At 36.9% G+C, this 17,752-nt stretch overlaps 1 protein-coding gene across 1 annotated transcript in view; it reads right to left on the bottom strand.

The window, feature by feature from the left end:
- DNAH3 (dynein axonemal heavy chain 3) overlaps positions 1–15,197 on the bottom strand; it is a 52,370-nt gene extending 37,173 nt beyond the window's left edge. The window contains exons 1-15 of the mRNA XM_026054148.1: positions 15,058–15,197; positions 13,472–13,573; positions 11,123–11,348; positions 10,629–10,698; positions 9,417–9,603; positions 8,693–8,882; positions 7,665–7,860; positions 6,584–6,709; positions 5,497–5,692; positions 4,136–4,315; positions 3,213–3,349; positions 2,949–3,054; positions 2,242–2,420; positions 1,236–1,420; positions 451–574 (exon numbers count right to left, since the gene is read on the bottom strand). Coding sequence (XP_025909933.1) covers positions 451–574; positions 1,236–1,420; positions 2,242–2,420; positions 2,949–3,054; positions 3,213–3,349; positions 4,136–4,315; positions 5,497–5,692; positions 6,584–6,709; positions 7,665–7,860; positions 8,693–8,882; positions 9,417–9,603; positions 10,629–10,698; positions 11,123–11,348; positions 13,472–13,573; positions 15,058–15,090 — 2,237 coding nt within the window. The 5' untranslated portion in view covers positions 15,091–15,197. The remainder of the gene's footprint in view (positions 1–450; positions 575–1,235; positions 1,421–2,241; positions 2,421–2,948; positions 3,055–3,212; positions 3,350–4,135; positions 4,316–5,496; positions 5,693–6,583; positions 6,710–7,664; positions 7,861–8,692; positions 8,883–9,416; positions 9,604–10,628; positions 10,699–11,122; positions 11,349–13,471; positions 13,574–15,057) is intronic.
- Between the last annotated feature and the right edge of the window lie 2,555 nt (positions 15,198–17,752).

The raw sequence follows: 17,752 nt of genomic DNA, 5'->3' as shown, positions 1-17,752 counted from the left end.
AAAGATCACTCTGGTAATACAATTTTCTCTTTAGTCAATCATTCTCTTAGTCAATCTTTGAAATCAATTCTATTCAATTTACAGATTTAGAATTCATAGATCTTTTTAAATCCCCTCAGWTGATTTAGTTCACTTACATTTGCTGCCTTCAGTAACCAGAAGAAATAAAGGAAGAGTGAAAACAATGTGACAAAATACTKTGCAAGCACTGTGCAATACTGTAATACCGTGCAAGGCAGTATAACAAGATAAAACTGAATATTCCAGTAACATCCACCTCTCAAATATTTGAGGAATATACTAATCCACCATGATAACAATATTTTTCTAAAAACTCCACAATACTGCAAGCTGTGTTTTTCCCTTGCTTTCCCACTTCTTTTCTAACTTTACTTATTTGACGTTACCTGCTTTTCACCAACACTGAAAGAAAACATACTGACACCATACCTTTTAAGCAAAGCCATCTCTGCACGATTCCTCCTGTTATACAGCTGGTCTCTACTGTTTTCAAAGATTTCCTCAATCTGATCAGGCCAATGGAGAACGGTGCTATTCAGCTTTATGTCATCCACTAATATAGAGAAAACGTATACACTTAAGAAAGTATCCTTAAGAAACTATCCTTTAAGCAACAATCTAATAGAGTGGCTGTTGTGAAGTGTAAGCAAAATAGCTCAGCTGCATTTAGGAAGAAGGAATATTTCTTTTCTAAGCAGCAAAATAAATCAAAAAAGCTCTAAAAATCATGACATATCCTAATTATTTCAATTGCTATTTGATCTGAACAAATGTTCCAACAAGAAATGATCATCCTGCCACTAAAAAGGATATAAATCAATAAATGTTTGTATGCACTAATTATGACAGCTTTTTGTTCTGAATAGGAGCTCAAACTCAAAAGCAATTTCTACAGATGTTTCCTAAAATTGAAGAACAGCCTTTATATTAACTCAAACAGCAAAGCATCACAGCAAAATGACATAAGGACTCCTTTGGAAAAGAAGAAATAAAATTATCAGGGTTTTTTTTCTCCTGCTTCCTGTATTGGTACATTTTTGTCTCTTCTGAATCCTTAGCATTTCCTGGTTCACTTGGAAGTTTCCATTCACATTTTAGAAGATGAAACATTTATCTGTGAATATTACGCTCTGTGTAGAGCCTAATATTCACATATATACATAYATATGCATATTTTCCTATGAAGACTTTTATATTCTGTAGTTTGCACATACAAGGAAGATCAGCATAGTCCATGAGGAATTCCAGTCTGTGTGTTGCTTCAGAGATCTGCCGCCTCAGTTTATAAACAGTAACTTCACTGGACTTCTTCAAGTATGCAGTAAGTTCCACCAGCTCTTCACTGTTCGAAGGCACCTCACTCACTCTATCTGCAATTATGTTGTATTCATTGCAAATGCTATGACAACAACAAAAAAATGACATATCACTGGGAACATAAATGAAGAGATGCCAAACTGTGTTCAAGTTTATGCTTTCTTTTGAATATGAATACTAAGCATCTTCATAAATTAAGATTTATTTAAATATTCATCTTAAATATTATGACAAATATACACAACAAGTCAAGAAAGGATTGTTTTACTAAACAGAATCAATTCTACAGTCCAACTACATGAGAATTGGTATRTAAGTGATTAACTGTTAAATTAGAAGGTCTCATAGGAAGGGTTCATTTAAATAAATTCAGGCTTTCAAAATGTTAAGTGCTTGGCCTAAGCTGCATGTCTAGATCCCCTTCATAGTCACAGAGGCCCCACTAGAGAACAGTTCATCACACAGAAGAATCTTTTTCAGACTAGTGGGATGAAATATTTCCTTATAGTGATTGTCCCTCTCTATTCACTGTGGAGAAATTCTTTACTGGCTAGTCTTTCTAAATACATTTCAAATTTAGAGCCATAATTATCCCATGACACTAGCATCAAAATATAATTTAAAGTTCCTTTTWTTTTTTTTTTTTTGAACAGTTGCATATTTCCAGTATAAACTGGAATGTTTATACTGGATACTGAAAATGTCCAGTATAAACTGGAATGTCCAGTATATGCAATACATACCAAGGTTTATATTTATTTACAAGTATTTCTGTACCTGTTCAATTTTAAATACTAGTTTGGTGCCCTTGCACATGTCTGGACAGCCCTAGAAAACCCAGCAGATGAACAAAGGTCTCTCAGGTACTGACTTATAGCAAAAGCCAGGTATGATAAAAAGTACCTGTTATTTAATGTTCTGTTTTCAATCACTTCAAACTCAATCAATCTGTCCTTAAGATTTTGGATCCTATTGCAGAGTTCCTCATTCAACTGTACTGCATCCAGACAGAACATGGCCAAGGGGACAGTGACATGCAAGGAAGCAATCTCCCTTTTCAATTTTGTTAAATTGTCAATCTTCTACAAACAGAAAAGAATAAACCTGTTATTTTTCCTTAAAGCCTGTACATGCAAAAAGCTAAGCAACAATCAATTAATTGGCAGTCAGTATGTTTTTTCAATCATAAAGAACTAATTTTTATATTTTCAGATTTCAATTTCAGGGCCGAAAGTTCTTCACGGTTAAAAAAAAAGACATATTTAAAGAATATCAGAAATTGCCCATAAGAAGTACTAAGTCAGAGGCTAAGCTGGGAATGAAACAAGAAAAAAGTGGACAAGATTGACTACAGGCAAAAAGTGAAAGACCAGCAAATACTAGGAACCTAACCCAACCAAACCCATASAAGGTGACCACTGGGAAATCTTCTTCTCTTGCCACAGTAATCCTGCAGTAAAGGGCTACAAAGACTGAAATGATTTCCCTAATGTTTTGCAGAGTAAAACAAGTCATTAGAATAGAAGTTCTTTGGAACAAACAATAAAACAGGAATTTTAGTGTCTGTTAGCTGCTGTATGAAAACGTAGAAATTGTCAGTTACATATTACCTCACTAAAATCTTCTAAAGAATGACCCTCCTTCAAAAAATTAGTAATGTCTTGCTCTGCATTGTTGTTCAGAAGATCACTGTATTTCCTGTACACRTTTAAATACCTTAAAAAGAGAAGATCACAAAAGCAAACACAAGATTCCAATATGAAGATTTTCTATAACAGGTAATGAATCAACTCAAACTATTAAATGCTTGAGTCAAACAGATTATGTTATAAATGCGAGGATTTGGATGTGTAAGGGAGTAAGACAAAACTTACTTCTGTGGGCCAAGAATGTTGCTCTCAAAGATCTTTTCGAGTTTTTTCACCAAATCTGAAAACAACAATTCATCTGGTTTGACTGTACTGAGAACGAGATCATCTCTATTTAACTCTGGAAATAGAAATCTTTCTACCTACAGGAAAACATTGCAAATATTGTGATACACATACAATAGTGGAAATAAAGTACTCTGTTACCTATTCACCCTCTTCTTTAGAAAAGAATATACAATTCAGTTAAGAGATTAAAACCCAAAAGGCTCTGATTCGTATTCAACAGTCATTCCAAACCACTCAGGTACTTTTTTGAAAAAAAAAAAAGTCACAGTCAGAAGCAAGCTTGGGACTTTAATGTTACATCTCTGGAACTGAAATGTCATATTATTCAATGCTCAAAGCAGCTCAGATCTATGTTCAGTTACAGATTCACATCATAAGTACCAATGTGATCATGCAAACRAAGGATTCATATGCACTCTTGGACCCTGTGCTCAATAATTGAATGAGTTGCTCCCCACAGTTTAATTAGAAATGATAAAATATCCCAAAGACTGTTGCACAACAGAATAGAACAAATGGAAATTACTCCTCTCGTAGAAAAAAATACTGCTGTAAGAAAAACTGTAGCAATTATTGCTGTAAGAAAAACAAGGTAGCAATTATGCCTGAAAAAAAAATTCACTTGGTTACACATATTGCTTGCATGTGAAAACTACATAAAATTAAACCAGAGCTTAATATAACTTGAATTTGAAAAGGAGTAACTGTTATTTCATCTTCCGTAATTACAAAAGTTTGTACACATACAGCTTCTGACATAGGAGTCTCATCTTTATCTTCTACATGTCAGATTTTTGCCTCATTCACAAATACATTGTGTTCTCCCTGTACTTGGTATGCAGCTATAACTTTTCCAGTACCTTTGGAAGTTCCTCAGCGCTTTGTAGGATCTCCCTGAAGCATTGCCTGATTAAATCCCAACATTCTTTCAGAGGTGGCTCAAACACAATCTTGGGTTCCTCCACATTAAGTTTTACTATTAGTATCTGACGTATAAAGAACTGCATTTCTTGATATGGTTCTGTAAAATCATTCCCATTCTTAGGGAAAAAAATGAAAATTGTACATGTCAAAGGAAGCAACTATAACTACAATCATTTTAAAAAAGGATTCAAACTTCTGCAAGTCTCAACTGCACAATACAAAAGGAATTTTCTTTACTAAGTCTTATCCAAAACACTGATGCTCCAATACACAAAATATTTACATGCCAACTCCTCAATGAAATTGTAAGAGTGTAATTAGGGAACTGGATCTAAGCCTAATTGCCTTGGTTCCCACTAAAGTAACAGAACTAATTACCGTACAGAATCAAAACACTAAAAAAAGATCCTTAATGCCTGACCGAAATCAAATGCAGCATCAAGTGCAAGATTTTTATTTTTTTAATTATTTGGATGTTGAATAACTGTCCTACACCAAAAATGCCTTTACAGTAATGGAGACCTAATTCATGACTAGAAACCTAATGTAGATGCTCCAACAATAAAAAAAAACAGTAGGAGCAAAATCCTTCAGATACAAGGCTTAGCATAACTTTGACAATATTGCTTGTGATCCTCTTGCTATAATGCAGCTTTTTATCTCTGACATTCACTCCATTTAAATATGTTTCATGTTATCTTATCATGGTAGATCCTGGATGTTTACTTAAAGAACTTGTTTCCCCTAAGAGGCAACTTCATGGTAACCAAAACAGTCACAAAAACTCTCACAGTTTAATGTTTATTTTTATAATTAAATATTTTACTTCAAATAACAAAGGACATGCATCTGGTACAGACAGGGACACAACATATTTCAATTGTCTCTGCAAAGGATTATATGCATGACTAGGCACACTTGACTTAAAAACAAGTTGCTCATGCTTTTGGAAAAATACATTTAAGTCTTTTGCCAGATGAAAGGCAATAAAAATAAAAATTTTAAAAGCCTGAAAAAAGCACAGCCATTGACGATAGAGCTGGAAACTTCTACAGATTGATAATTATAACTGTACTTCTGCAAATGACATTTTATGCAAGTCGTTTTTGACCACACAAAAAAATCMAGTATGCACAAAGAGGGCATGCACAAACGCTTGGCGGACCCAGACATAGCTTATAAAGGCAAGAGCTAGCCAGAATATTTTAGCTTATTAAGGATATTTTTTAATGCATGTATGGCTTATTTCTACATAACATTGATAACCATATGCATAAATACACTTCACAGCATATACCTGGTGGATCATAAAAAAGGCAAGAAGATCTTCTAAAGAGTTAATAACCATCCCACGTAATTGTAATGACATAAGATTTGCTACTGAACCAAAATAACTTTCAACTCGCTGAGAAGAGTCACGGTTGTGCTTAGGAGCAAAATGAAGCCATTTCCTCCTCTGATCAAAGAAAACGGATACACAGGTTGGGATCCACCTACAATAGAAGAGCACGGACAAAGTACTTAAAAGCTTATTACTCTTGACTTGCATTTACCAATTAAATCTAAGCTGAGTAATTACACAAAGAATAAAGCAACTCAGAGGGTTAGTAGAAAACAGTTAATTTCAAACAAAATTGTAAAAAGACATTGAGGAAATGATTTTTTATGCTAAGGATGCTTGTTATCATTGGGCTCTAGTATTGGTTCAAATGAACATTGACAGGCTAAACACTAGTGACAATATTAAATGATTGACACTAAATGGTAACCATGAGCCTGGAAGAGATCTGGACAGGCAGAATGTTGTTATCCTCTATCACAGGCTGTCGCTTCAAAAAAAAAAAAAAAAAAATCTTACTTAAATTGATCAGGCTCCACTAGGAAACAAATAAACAATTTTTTCTTTAATCACTACTGGAGCTTAGATCAATAAGATCAATGCAGCCCCAAAATTATGATTTTTTTTTCACACTTCAAAAGCTTTGTTCATTAGATCATCAAGCTACTTTCTCATAAGCTTATAAGATTAAGCTTATAGCTCTGCAGGCTTCCACCTTAGCAGATTTTCATACTCCCTCTGCTTACATATGTATTTACTAGACATAGTATAAAAAATTTTGTAAGCAGTAAACTGCCACCTGTTTGAAAGCTTAATTTACTTCTTTTGCAATTAAAGTCTGTATCAATGGACACTCACATGCAAACACATCCCCATTACAACTAAGGAAGTCACAGCTCATAACACTTTCTTTACAGAAATAGGACAACTTTAAGTATTCTGATATGGTATTTCATGTTAGAGGACAAAATATTAACATGATGTTCTTTGTGTAAATCAGAGTCTAAGACATTATTTTTCTGCTGTTATTGCAGATGGTACTGACTTGTTCCGAAGAATATTGCGGGCTTCCATACAATGTYTTTGAATGAGATCCTTAAACTCAGTAGGCAACAGTGGCAGGTGACCAGAAAGCATTTCCTTTGTGCGAACAAACCTTAGATGACTGTATCTATAGAAAGCAACATGGAAAGCAGATACTTTAAGGAATTCTGTCATGAAATACATATAAAATGGAATCAGGAAGGTCTTGAAATTACTTAAAAACACAAATAATATTTGTTGCATTGATGCATGTCACTTCAAAGTTGTAGAATGAGCACATTTCTAATATGGTTCATTTTTTTTGCTCATAACAAAGGTTAATGGGCCTCACAATTTTCATTTTATACTAGTAACATTTCAAAATGTGKTTTTTTTTTCTTAAAAGTTTGGAAACACTTTTGTCCTTTTGCTAGATTAGTTAGTGCATCCAAACATTAAAGAACATACCGAATGTCAATTCCTGCTTCTATTCYATATTTAACTACCATATTTAACTCCACAAGATAACGTGTCCCTCTGTTTTCTAAAGTGCCTAGTGATCTCACTCCTCCCACTGTAGACACTTGAATGTGACTCAATTTAAGAGAGATGAAAGCTCTCCTAGTGTTAATTTCCGGAAATTATTCATTAATTTCCTGAATGTCCTTAATCCAAAAAAGGAATTTTACTTTAAAAGTAACATATTTAACACAAAGGTGACACGTCATAGCACTAAGTTAACTATTCCTGACGGTTTGTAGACATGAATATATACTCATGCTTGCATTCAGAATCTCTGGGAAGCAATCATTTTATACCAAGATTCTTACAGCCTCACTATTTTGTTGTGGGGGAAGACTCTTAAGACAGCAAATATTACAGACTTCTCTATTAACATCTGAACTATCTTTGGGGGTCATAAAGAGAAGAAATAACAATTTATCCACTGAACAATTCTAACCTTGTGTGCTTGGTTAGAGAAGCAGAAAGAGTAGGCTCCACCAGGATTCAGTAGCATATGTAAAGAAGTCAGCATATGCCCTCTCTAACCAAGCTGTAAAATGAAACAATCTAATTAGGATCCTATAAACACGATTCCTTACTCAGAAAGCCAGAGCTGTTGCAAAGTATGCATCAAGGGATTCACTGTGAATAGATTGGTTTCATTCCAGTTTTTCACTTCTTGGTAAGAGTCATGCCARGGGACAGGGGCACGGACCACTCTCCGAGGAAAAGGGCGTGGGGTATTTCCAATAAACAGTCTCTCTCTCTCAGCTGGATCCATCAAGATGTAATCAACTAGAACAAATCATATATCAGATTGTGAGATTGTACTTACTTATTTATGATGATTTCTATCTGCTGAACATGCATAGTGTAATAGCATATAATCACTGTCTGTTTAATTTTTATTAATCCTGTAATGGCCTACATGAAAGCTTTGAACCTACGATATGATCTCAGTGTAATGTTTAGCTTCACTGGAGTTCAGAGAGAGATAAACCTGTCTGTTAATAGGCAACAACAATTTACTGTAGAATAACAAAAATGCTAGTCTGGGAAGTATCGGCTTTACCCTCTCCAACATGATCAAGACTGTTATGGACAGATACTTGTCTATTATGAATTTAAAAGCCTCCACTTATTGAAAATCTGTTGCAATGCTTCACTATCTTTGTAGTAGCAACATTTTCCTAATATCAGATCTGAATTTCTTTTACTACAAACTGAGATTATCATTCCTTGTCCATCGTTATTTGATCCACCCTCCCTTATATATATCTGAGGAAATTACACAGAATTATGCATTATGAAAATGATCTGGATTTAAATTAGGTGTAGGGATAAGACAAGAACAGATTAAAAGATTGTATGCACCAGGAGCTACTGAACTATATGCTGACTGTATATGTAAATAATGGGATATAGGGCTTAGTAAATACATTTTTTAGAATTTGTTGAAAGAGCAATTTTATGCTGCATGATCAGAGATTATATTCTCAGATATCTATTGCAGTTCTATTGACTCCAAGGGAACTCTCCATGGTTGCTATAAACAGAATGTAGACTTGCTTTCAAAATACACAAAGCATTTATGCAGTCTGAGTTACTAGTAATTTTTGCCTCTTACCAATGGCTTTCATGAGGTTGATACGATAGTCAGCCTTGATCTCTTCTTTTAAACTTCCAAGTAAATTCTCCAGATCTGGGTTAGTAAGAATATGAGCTGGAATACGCTTTAAAATTACATTCATCACTTCCTTGTCCTGAGGTGCAAGCATGTCTTCTTTTACTCCATTATGTATGTAGTAACAGTATCTCTACAAAACAATGTTAAAAATATTATGCTTATTGTATGATTTTTTTGCTGATAACGAAATATTTTGAGTCTTTTTTTTATTTCTTGGAACCATTTCACAATTGAAAGGCACTTGAATATCGTGTATGTTAAGTATCTCTGTCTTTTAGTTCTTCATAAAGCACTGCCAGTAACTGACATTCTTACAATATTTCAGTATAAGCATATGCATTCAAAGAACTAAGTATAGGGTATTAAATTACTGATGCCTAGTGCACAAGCCAACAGTGTGAGAGGTTAAGAATTTGGCAAGATAGTTTCAGTTRCAAATGCACTAGAAAAACTAGCAGACTGAGTAAACGAAAAGAAACAGAAAAGAAAGGTGCAGACTTGACATAAGATTTTAACAGCAGTTAGCTATATTGAATATTTACATCTTCTAAACCTCATGCACCGCCTTCCTCTCTCAACTGTTTTTAAGTAAGCAGAGTATAGACTTACATTGTTGATGATTATTCTTGCTACTTTTCTCAATCTTAAAATGTATTCTAAATACCTCTATATCATTTTCTGAGGGTGTTTTTTCTCTCTTGCTTCTCTCTTCCTCATGTAAGTGCATGATATCCAGTTGTTCTTCTGGAGTTAACGGCTGGTTGTCTGAATCATGTATGACATTTGATCTTGGCATATGACCAGGAACATACAGTGAAAAGGGATCCGAACTGCTCAACAAAGTTGGTGTACTTYTGAAATAGAACAACACAAATATAGTGAATAAACATGCTGTAATGGATTCTTAAAACACTGAGGACAAATGACAAGCATACATAAGTCTCTGACACCATACTAAGAATGAGTGTAGCCTTGAAGTACTTCAGTTACTCATTAAAAATTCAGTAAAGTTAGATATCTGCTATACTACAGAAAGGCACCATATGCTGTTTTAATATCACATAAAATTCTCAGGTGTACAGTGTCACTGAGACAAGTAATATCTTAAAAATAATTCCATCAGAGGCCAACTTGCTAGCTCTCTCCCACCTCTCAGCTCATTATCTTATCAAACTCCTAATAGTCCAAGCCAAAAGTTTATGCTCATTTGCATATACATGTTATACTATAGTCTTCATTTTCATAATTATACACTATATTCTATATAACTTCTGTCCACACTGCTTAGCATGAACAATATTCAGTCAACAAGTAGTTATTTAACAATTTTTACACTGTTTTCCAACATGTCACTCCATACACCCACTACCAAGTTTCTAGTTAAAATGAGAGTTTAAGCATCCTGTCCATCTCTTATGGTACTCACTTTATCTTAATAAGGACTAAGAAACTTACTGTCATAGCACTTTCAAAAAGGATTTTTTTTCTCCTTATTTTGCAGAGAAAGAGCAGAAGCATCAAAGTACAAATATTCATTACAGTAGAGTCCCATATTGGGGACAATCCTAGGAGCATTATAGAATACTTAAAAGACTCCCGGCACAACTGAGTGACTTTATTTGTCAGCTACATTCTATAAATGGAATTCTAGGTTCTCAAGTCAGCAATCAGATGATTTAGCATGCCTAAGTGTACCTCAAAGAAGCAGTGAAAGGTACTCATTTAGCACAAAGCAGAATGTCAGACTTGAGGCACATACTTTTTGTTAGAAACCTAACATTTCTTAGCATCCAAGTCAAAAGGAAAAATAAAATGCAGCTCAGATGCCCAAACTGAGTGTAATAACCTCTATCTTTTGAACATGACACTTAATTACCTATCAGGATCACACTGACTTCTTTTTGTCAGTTTGAGCCTTTTCACAGAAGGGGTAAATTCTTTCAAAGCTTTAAGCAGCAGTTAAGAAAATTACATATAGGAATGTTATTTCAAATAAGGTGTTAAAAAAAGGGCTAAAWCAGTTATACAGGCAATGAAATAACAGAAAAACAAAATGCCACAAAGAAAGTTTGACTTAGGCCTTAGCAAAACGTTTTAATCATGTTAAAGATTTTGCTGAGTCTGGGCTTACAATGTAGCTCCTGTTTTGAGGGACGAATCTCACAAAGTAATCAGAAACTGGCTTTACCTTGCTAAAGTTATGCTTGATTTCGGAAATTTGTCAATAATGACCACGAGGTGATAAATTGTGAGACTTTACCAGGAAAAAGTGACTTTTCCAGGGATGATGCTTTAAAAGAAAAGCAACTAGAGGTAAAAATGTATAGAAGAGACAAAGCTAAACCTATGAGCACATTCAAACATGGATACACGGCGAGGCTGCTCTCTGCTTCGCTGAACCCAGTGAGSTGCTTGCCATTGAGGAGGACTCCACTTTGTGCATATTTTTCATTTTCAAATCCCGAGCAGTAAGAGAATAGTTATTAGCTATGGAGTCACTTGGGCTTCGGAAATAAGGTTGTTCTTTGAGCGGAACTGCCAAAGTCCATGACACTCGCTGCATCAAAGGAGGATAATAGCTGTTCTGAACAACAAGCTGAAATTGGAAAAGAAAAAAATATTTTACACCACACAGTGATTTTAAGAGGCTTTTTCTCAAGACTTTATTAATGACCTGTCTGCACTTAGCACTCGAGCATCAAAACAGGTAAACAACAACATGAGTTAACAATTCAGCTCTTATCTTTCTCCTACATCAATGAAAGATTTTTAATAGATTTCTTCTGTATGTTCATTTCATATTCTTTCTAGGGTGACTCATTATCTAATGACTAGTGTGTCATCAGTCTCAATGTCCAACTTCAATGAGACAACTCAGAGTTATAAGGCACGAGATCAAGAAATATGAAGATGAACTCATCCTCAGGGAGAAAAAGCACATAAGATAGAATAATTAATGTACTTCATATCATGGGTTCCCATAACTCTMATTTTAAATTCCTACTTAGCTTTTTAGCTTGGTATCACATCTTATTTAGTATTTCTTTTTTTACTTAGTTGGAATAACCAACCATATTCCTATCACTCATTTCTTCCTTTTACAGCACAGCACTACTAGTTTTAAAACATTCCTAGATAAGCTGCTATATACGTTCATGATATCCCATCTTTGTTCCCTAATCTGTCTTGCCTTTCCCTAGGAGTTGCTATTAAATTCATGTTCTCAGTTGATGAGCACGTTATATGCTCTGAAAGGGTAGTGTATTAAAGCACAGAACAGCTACTTTCCATTTACCCTTGCAGCTATAAATCTTTTCTTAGCCTATCATGAGCTTTAGCGAGAATGATAACAAAATAGTCAATTTGAAACAGATAAGGAAAGATTATTACTTCTTGCATTTTTCTTCCAACTGATAAGGCTAATCTTATCAGTAAAGAGAAAGGCGTTCATGCTATTGCTGAGCTGCAGTCATATTCCTTAAATTAGCTTCTGCAACTTCACAGAATCTTTTTAGTTCAATTTCTTCTACCCGCTTTGCACCTGAGAGCTCTCCAGAAAGGCACAGAGCAATTCAAATAGTACAGACGAGAAGGTGCCTGAATTATAGTTTTGTGGAACAAACTGGTATATGAATTTAAAAGTAATTCAGAGATTTGGGGCATTTTCCCTGGGAAGTCACTGCACATCTTTGGGAATTGCTGGAGTCAGCCTAAGCTCGGAATTCTCAGGTCCCCTCCGAGTTAGGCCTGCTTTTAAAATTGTAATTTTCCCCCCATTAGAAGCAACAACTTCCTGGACACAGTGCAGATGCTTTCCCAATGGTGATACCAATGGCATCTTGCACATAATGTGAGCCAAAAAAAAATGGTTCCTGGAAACGCACAAAGAACATCACCTGGCAAAGTCTACCATTTATGTAACATTTATGTAACCTGTCACGGCACAGGAATCTCAGGTCTGGCCAAATCCTCTCCCATATCTTAAATAAACCTTTGATGCACACTTATAAAGTTCATTTGATTTTTAAAGGAAAATAAAAGAATTTACTACAACTCTTCAAATAAAATGAATTTCTTTTTTTTTTACCATTGGAATACTGACACAAGATTACACATAAGAACTATATAAGAAACTGTGAGGCATTTAGCATGGGAAAACTACTGTTTTTTTCTTCCCTCTGTAAGTGCTAACACAGGTAGTTTTTATTCCTGTATCATACAGTATTGGTTGTAGTTGTGAAGCTGTGCAATCTGTCCCTTTATATCAAAGCTGTACCTGTCAAGCTCTCATCTGGTTTTAGAGCAGAATTCTGTTTCTTTTTGTGCTATGACAAAGTATGCATGTGGAGAATGAACAAATGTTTGGAACCAAATTAAATATTGCTTTTTGCTTCTTTTCCCAGTAACTTCAAATTTATGGTCCATTAATATTAGTGGTTTTTTTTTTTTTTAATGTTGACTTATATACTTTGAGTTCAGAATTAAATTTAAAAATAATTTTATTTCAAAACTAAATAAAAATACTAATAGACTATAAAGTTCAAGATCTGTTTTAAACTTCCAAATYGCAATGTCCAAATCATAACAGAAGCGGTAAAACCACTTCTAATTAAGTATCTTACAACCTATTTAACTTAGCAATTTAATTAGCTTTTGCTAAAATCATTCTAGCATCTGCAATTTAATGAATACCCCGGTGAAAGTGGAGATAGTACATACCTGATATAATTCTGAAGGCACAGCTGAAGCAGAAGCAGGTAGGGGTGGTAATTCCGGTATGGCTTTTGAGTGACTCATGTTATATACAGAATCATTTTGCAACTGGAGAAAATTGAAAACAATTTCAAAAACATTTATGAATGTCATTGCTTTGAAAAATGTTTATTCAAGAAAACAGCAGCTTTCAATTTCCACTGAAAATAAATGACATGGTACAACTTTTCTAATGTTAAGGAAAAGGACAATCTGCAGARTGGATCACTCAGCAGAACAGGCTTTCAGGTTACACTGTTCTCCAGGCATCTGATAAACTATGTATTTACCAATAAATGTCAGAGGTAARAAAAAACACAAAAATATTTCTGTATCATCAAAACTAACTCAAACTTTTTAAAATATTTTTAGTGTACATGTTGTATGAATTTTGTAATAGTGTAAACACGGGATATTATAATACTAATGACTACTAGCCTGTCAAAGTGACACTGAAATGATGCAAACTGTGTGAATTGCAGAACGAAAATAGCGAGTGGGTGAAAAAGAATCTAAGATTTTCCTTTAGGTCAATAAGAACTCAGTTTCAAAAGCACCAGTACTGCCAAGATGGAAAGAATACAGTGAAAGGACAGATTACTAATAAGGGATTTGCAAAGTGGCTGAAGCAAATGTTAGAATATTTAACATGTCTCAGGACTATGTTCTACCTCCCCAAGGAGATGATATGTTGAGGTAGCCTTCCAGCACACCATAGAAAGTTCTCAAGGAATATTTTCTATTTATGCATATTTTTCAGATTTTTATTAACAGCAATTTTCCTTATCACAGGCTGAAAACCTGCTCCTATTTTTCTTCAAATCTTTCTAAACCGTATTTCCTTAGAGGATATATAAGGAACAAAAGTATGAAGTGACACTAGCAGCAAAAAGAAGTAGAAGTGTGCCATRTCAAAGACCAGTGTATTAAATCATCATGAAAGAGCAATGTTATTATCTAATGCAATTGTTTGAATAATGTATAATCATTTTTACATTATTTTAATACATTTTTAGCAAGTGGCTACTAACTTATGATAAATGACTGGAAAACAAGGCTCCCAAAATTTGGTTTTCACATGGACAAAACTGTTCTTTCCTCAGTATCAAAATACAACTCATTCAAAACTAAAGTCTAAGAAAGGAATTATCTGATTTACCTCCCTGGYATTCTTCAGCACTCATCACAGAGAAATTATCATTGCCAAGCACTTTTTAATACAGGCAGCAGGAATTATCTTTGATTAATGACCAAAGGATTTGATTTTCTGATAATTTTTAAAATGAACAAACCATATACTGTGTTAGATTTGTTCATTCTTAAGGGTATAAGAGTTATTAAGAAAGCCATTGTACCCTCTGAAGAAGCTCTTGATTTAYATGCCACCTAATTTTTCAAACCGTATGTCCAAAGAGTATTGAACAAAAAGAAGCACCTTCAAATAGGCTGCTTTGTTCCAATGTTAGAGCGTTTACTATCAGTAATGGCCATATTCAACTTAGGTTTTAAAATCATTATCAATCTTCCATTGAGCCCTTGCAGAAAGAACTTACCCTCAGGAGCTTTGGGGTCTCTGCTGGCTTCATTGTGCTTTATCTTTCATCAAAATTTTCACAGCTCGCTTAGAAATTTACAGTCCCCATGCTCATGATGAGTGTCCTTGTAGTTACGTGCACTGACAAAGAATTAGCAAATCATTTCAGGTACTGCACAAGGCACCAAAACATGTAGCTTCTGATCCAAGGTACCGTTAAGAAAAGCTCTCCCCAACTCTCCTCTTCCTTGCTCCCACCCTTCTCCCCAGCAGCTCACAACTCAGCCTTCTTCCCCTCCGGAGCACATATTCTTTTTATTCACTCCCCCTTCAAGTTTACTTTTCACCTTGCGCTTCCGCACTCCCTCTAGGTATCTTTCAGACCATTTCTTCCACTGGGTCTTCTCTACATTCCCCACAACCAGRATCTTTCCCACAGGCTGCTCTCCTCTAACGTCCTGGGGCCTCCAGGACCCACGGGGTGATTCAGACCAGATGGAGCCACACACTTGTTGCCAGGAGAGACAAACACGTGCCAGAAGGAAAGGGAAAACAGGGAGATGCCCAGGACGCCTCGTGCATCTACTGGGCACAGGTGTGAGCAAGGTAGAAGTGGGTACTACCTGTGGACACCCTGGCTGCTCCAGCCCTGGGAACRCTCCGGCAYGGCCGCTCACGCAGCCTCGTTGCCGGAGCGACGGCATTGTCGGTGCTAGGAGACGGGAATTTCCGCCTCGCCCGCCCGCGGTGCTTGGGGACATTCGGTTCCAGGTCCGACACGCTACTGCACGGGTTTGCTTTACCTCCGAAAACTCCAATAGTTTCTCCCAGAACGCGGTAGGAGCTAAATTGAAAATGGCAATAGAGCTCACACAACAGCAAAGGCAAGCTGAGTGCAAACTTTCTCATCAAGAGGCGGACAAAGCAGAAAGAAAATACTAAGGACTCAACCTCTTGAATCCAAATCTCTCCAGGACTTTTTCATGTTTCTGGGAAGATGCAATGACAGCAGGTGGCACACGCAGACCCTCAGCTACATCCCTGTGGAGCTCCTAGGGCAGCCTCACCCCAAGGACCCTCAAGAGCAGCCTCACACCAGGTCCTCTGCCCACCCCACAGCCCTCCATCCAACAGGAATGCTTCACCAGCACCTTTACACACTATTTTCCACTCTGTTTCCCACAGATTGCAAGAAAGGCTGGCAAACTGGATGGAACGGCCTTGTTTTCCTTGTGTTTCCAGTGTTGTCCAACATCAAAGACGAACGTTGTCCTTTCCTGGACACGTGTGAAAGCTTCTGCCCTAACTTCAGCCATGTTTTAGATACCAATGACTTGTCCTGCAAGCCCACAGGGTAAAGATGTGACACTGCTWGTCTGCCAGTCATAACCACATAGTTAGTTCTCATGTGGAAATCCTGCAGACAGCCCAGTGCTGCTTTGCAACACATGTATTTTCCTAATTTGGGCTGACGCTGGCATGGAGACAAGCACAATTAAGCAACAGTTACAGCAACTATCGCTCCTCTGTGTACAACTTAAATGTTTTTACATGCATGCCCTTTTAAGTTAAATAACTTTTTTCTATATTTCCTTTAAAAATATATTAATAAAAAACTTTTTATATATTTATAAAATCTAGTCTTCTAGTATTGCTATTATATTTTGCCTTTCATTAATRTCTGATATAAACATTTCTACAGCTTGGGGAAAATAAGTTCTTCCATGCTCTTCTCTTTGGTGTCCTGTGCTGTACTTTCAGTGTTAATACAGGCTCTCATTTATTTCACCTATCTGCACAGATCCCTATACCCACAGAGATGGCTAAAACCAGCTCCTCAGACATGCAACTCCGGCAGCCGGTTAGTGGTCACATAACTTATAGAAAGCTCTTCCTACACCACAGAACTGGCATGCTCCAAATTAAACACGCCTTTTCTTTCGTAGCCTTTAAAGCTAAGCACRAAGCCATTAATATTCACTTTTGCAACACTCCCGCAGGTGGCACCACACGAGGCCAATTAGCAGCAGTAACACCAACTATGAATATTTTACCAATTTGCGTCTGCAAAAATRTCTGTTTGTTGTTTGCGGCGCTAAAAACCTGACAGGGCAGAAAGCCCCACATGCTCTGYGGTTTTGGGCTCCCACACGGCACCATCGCGGCACCTCCTCGAAGGCGTGAGGGCCGAGGGGCTGTGCTAACAGGGCTCGCTCTGCCCYGCGCAGCCCCTTCTCACCCCGCTACCCACGCAGGCCCTACTGGAAAATCAGCAGATGTTTAAAGGCAATTTCTCTTCTCCAAGAGCAGCTCCCTAAACAGGTCTGTCCCAAGCACCTGGGAAGCGGCAKGGCGGTAACGGAGCTTGTTGGCATCCCAAGAAGGGAGCGCTTCTTCCCCAGCTCCCTAGTGACGCTGCACGAAGCATTTACTGTCAGGATTTAACACGTGTGTTTCTGCAGTTTCTGGCAGGATTTAATCCAGGTATTTCAGCAGTTTCAGGTGCCACTGTTTGGGATAGCTGCTGGTGCCACCACTGCCCACGCTGCGGGCCTGCGCAGCCGCCCCACAGCACCCCAGGTCCGGCCGGGGGGGCCTGCGCTGCTCCACAGGGATACTACGGGCACCGCCGCCTTCCCGCCCTCCATCACAGCCCCGCCGCACCCGGGGGKAGACGGCCCGGGCCGCCCCGCCGCGAGCCGCGGCCCTGCCCG

The sequence above is a fragment of the Nothoprocta perdicaria genome, unplaced genomic scaffold (assembly GCF_003342845.1).
Source record: "Nothoprocta perdicaria isolate Ctin4 unplaced genomic scaffold, notPer1 scaffold_12, whole genome shotgun sequence".
In the NCBI taxonomy this organism is placed as follows: domain Eukaryota; kingdom Metazoa; phylum Chordata; class Aves; order Tinamiformes; family Tinamidae; genus Nothoprocta; species Nothoprocta perdicaria.
The sequence above is the reverse complement of the archived record's forward strand: the minus strand, read 5'-3'. Positions and strand labels throughout refer to the sequence as shown.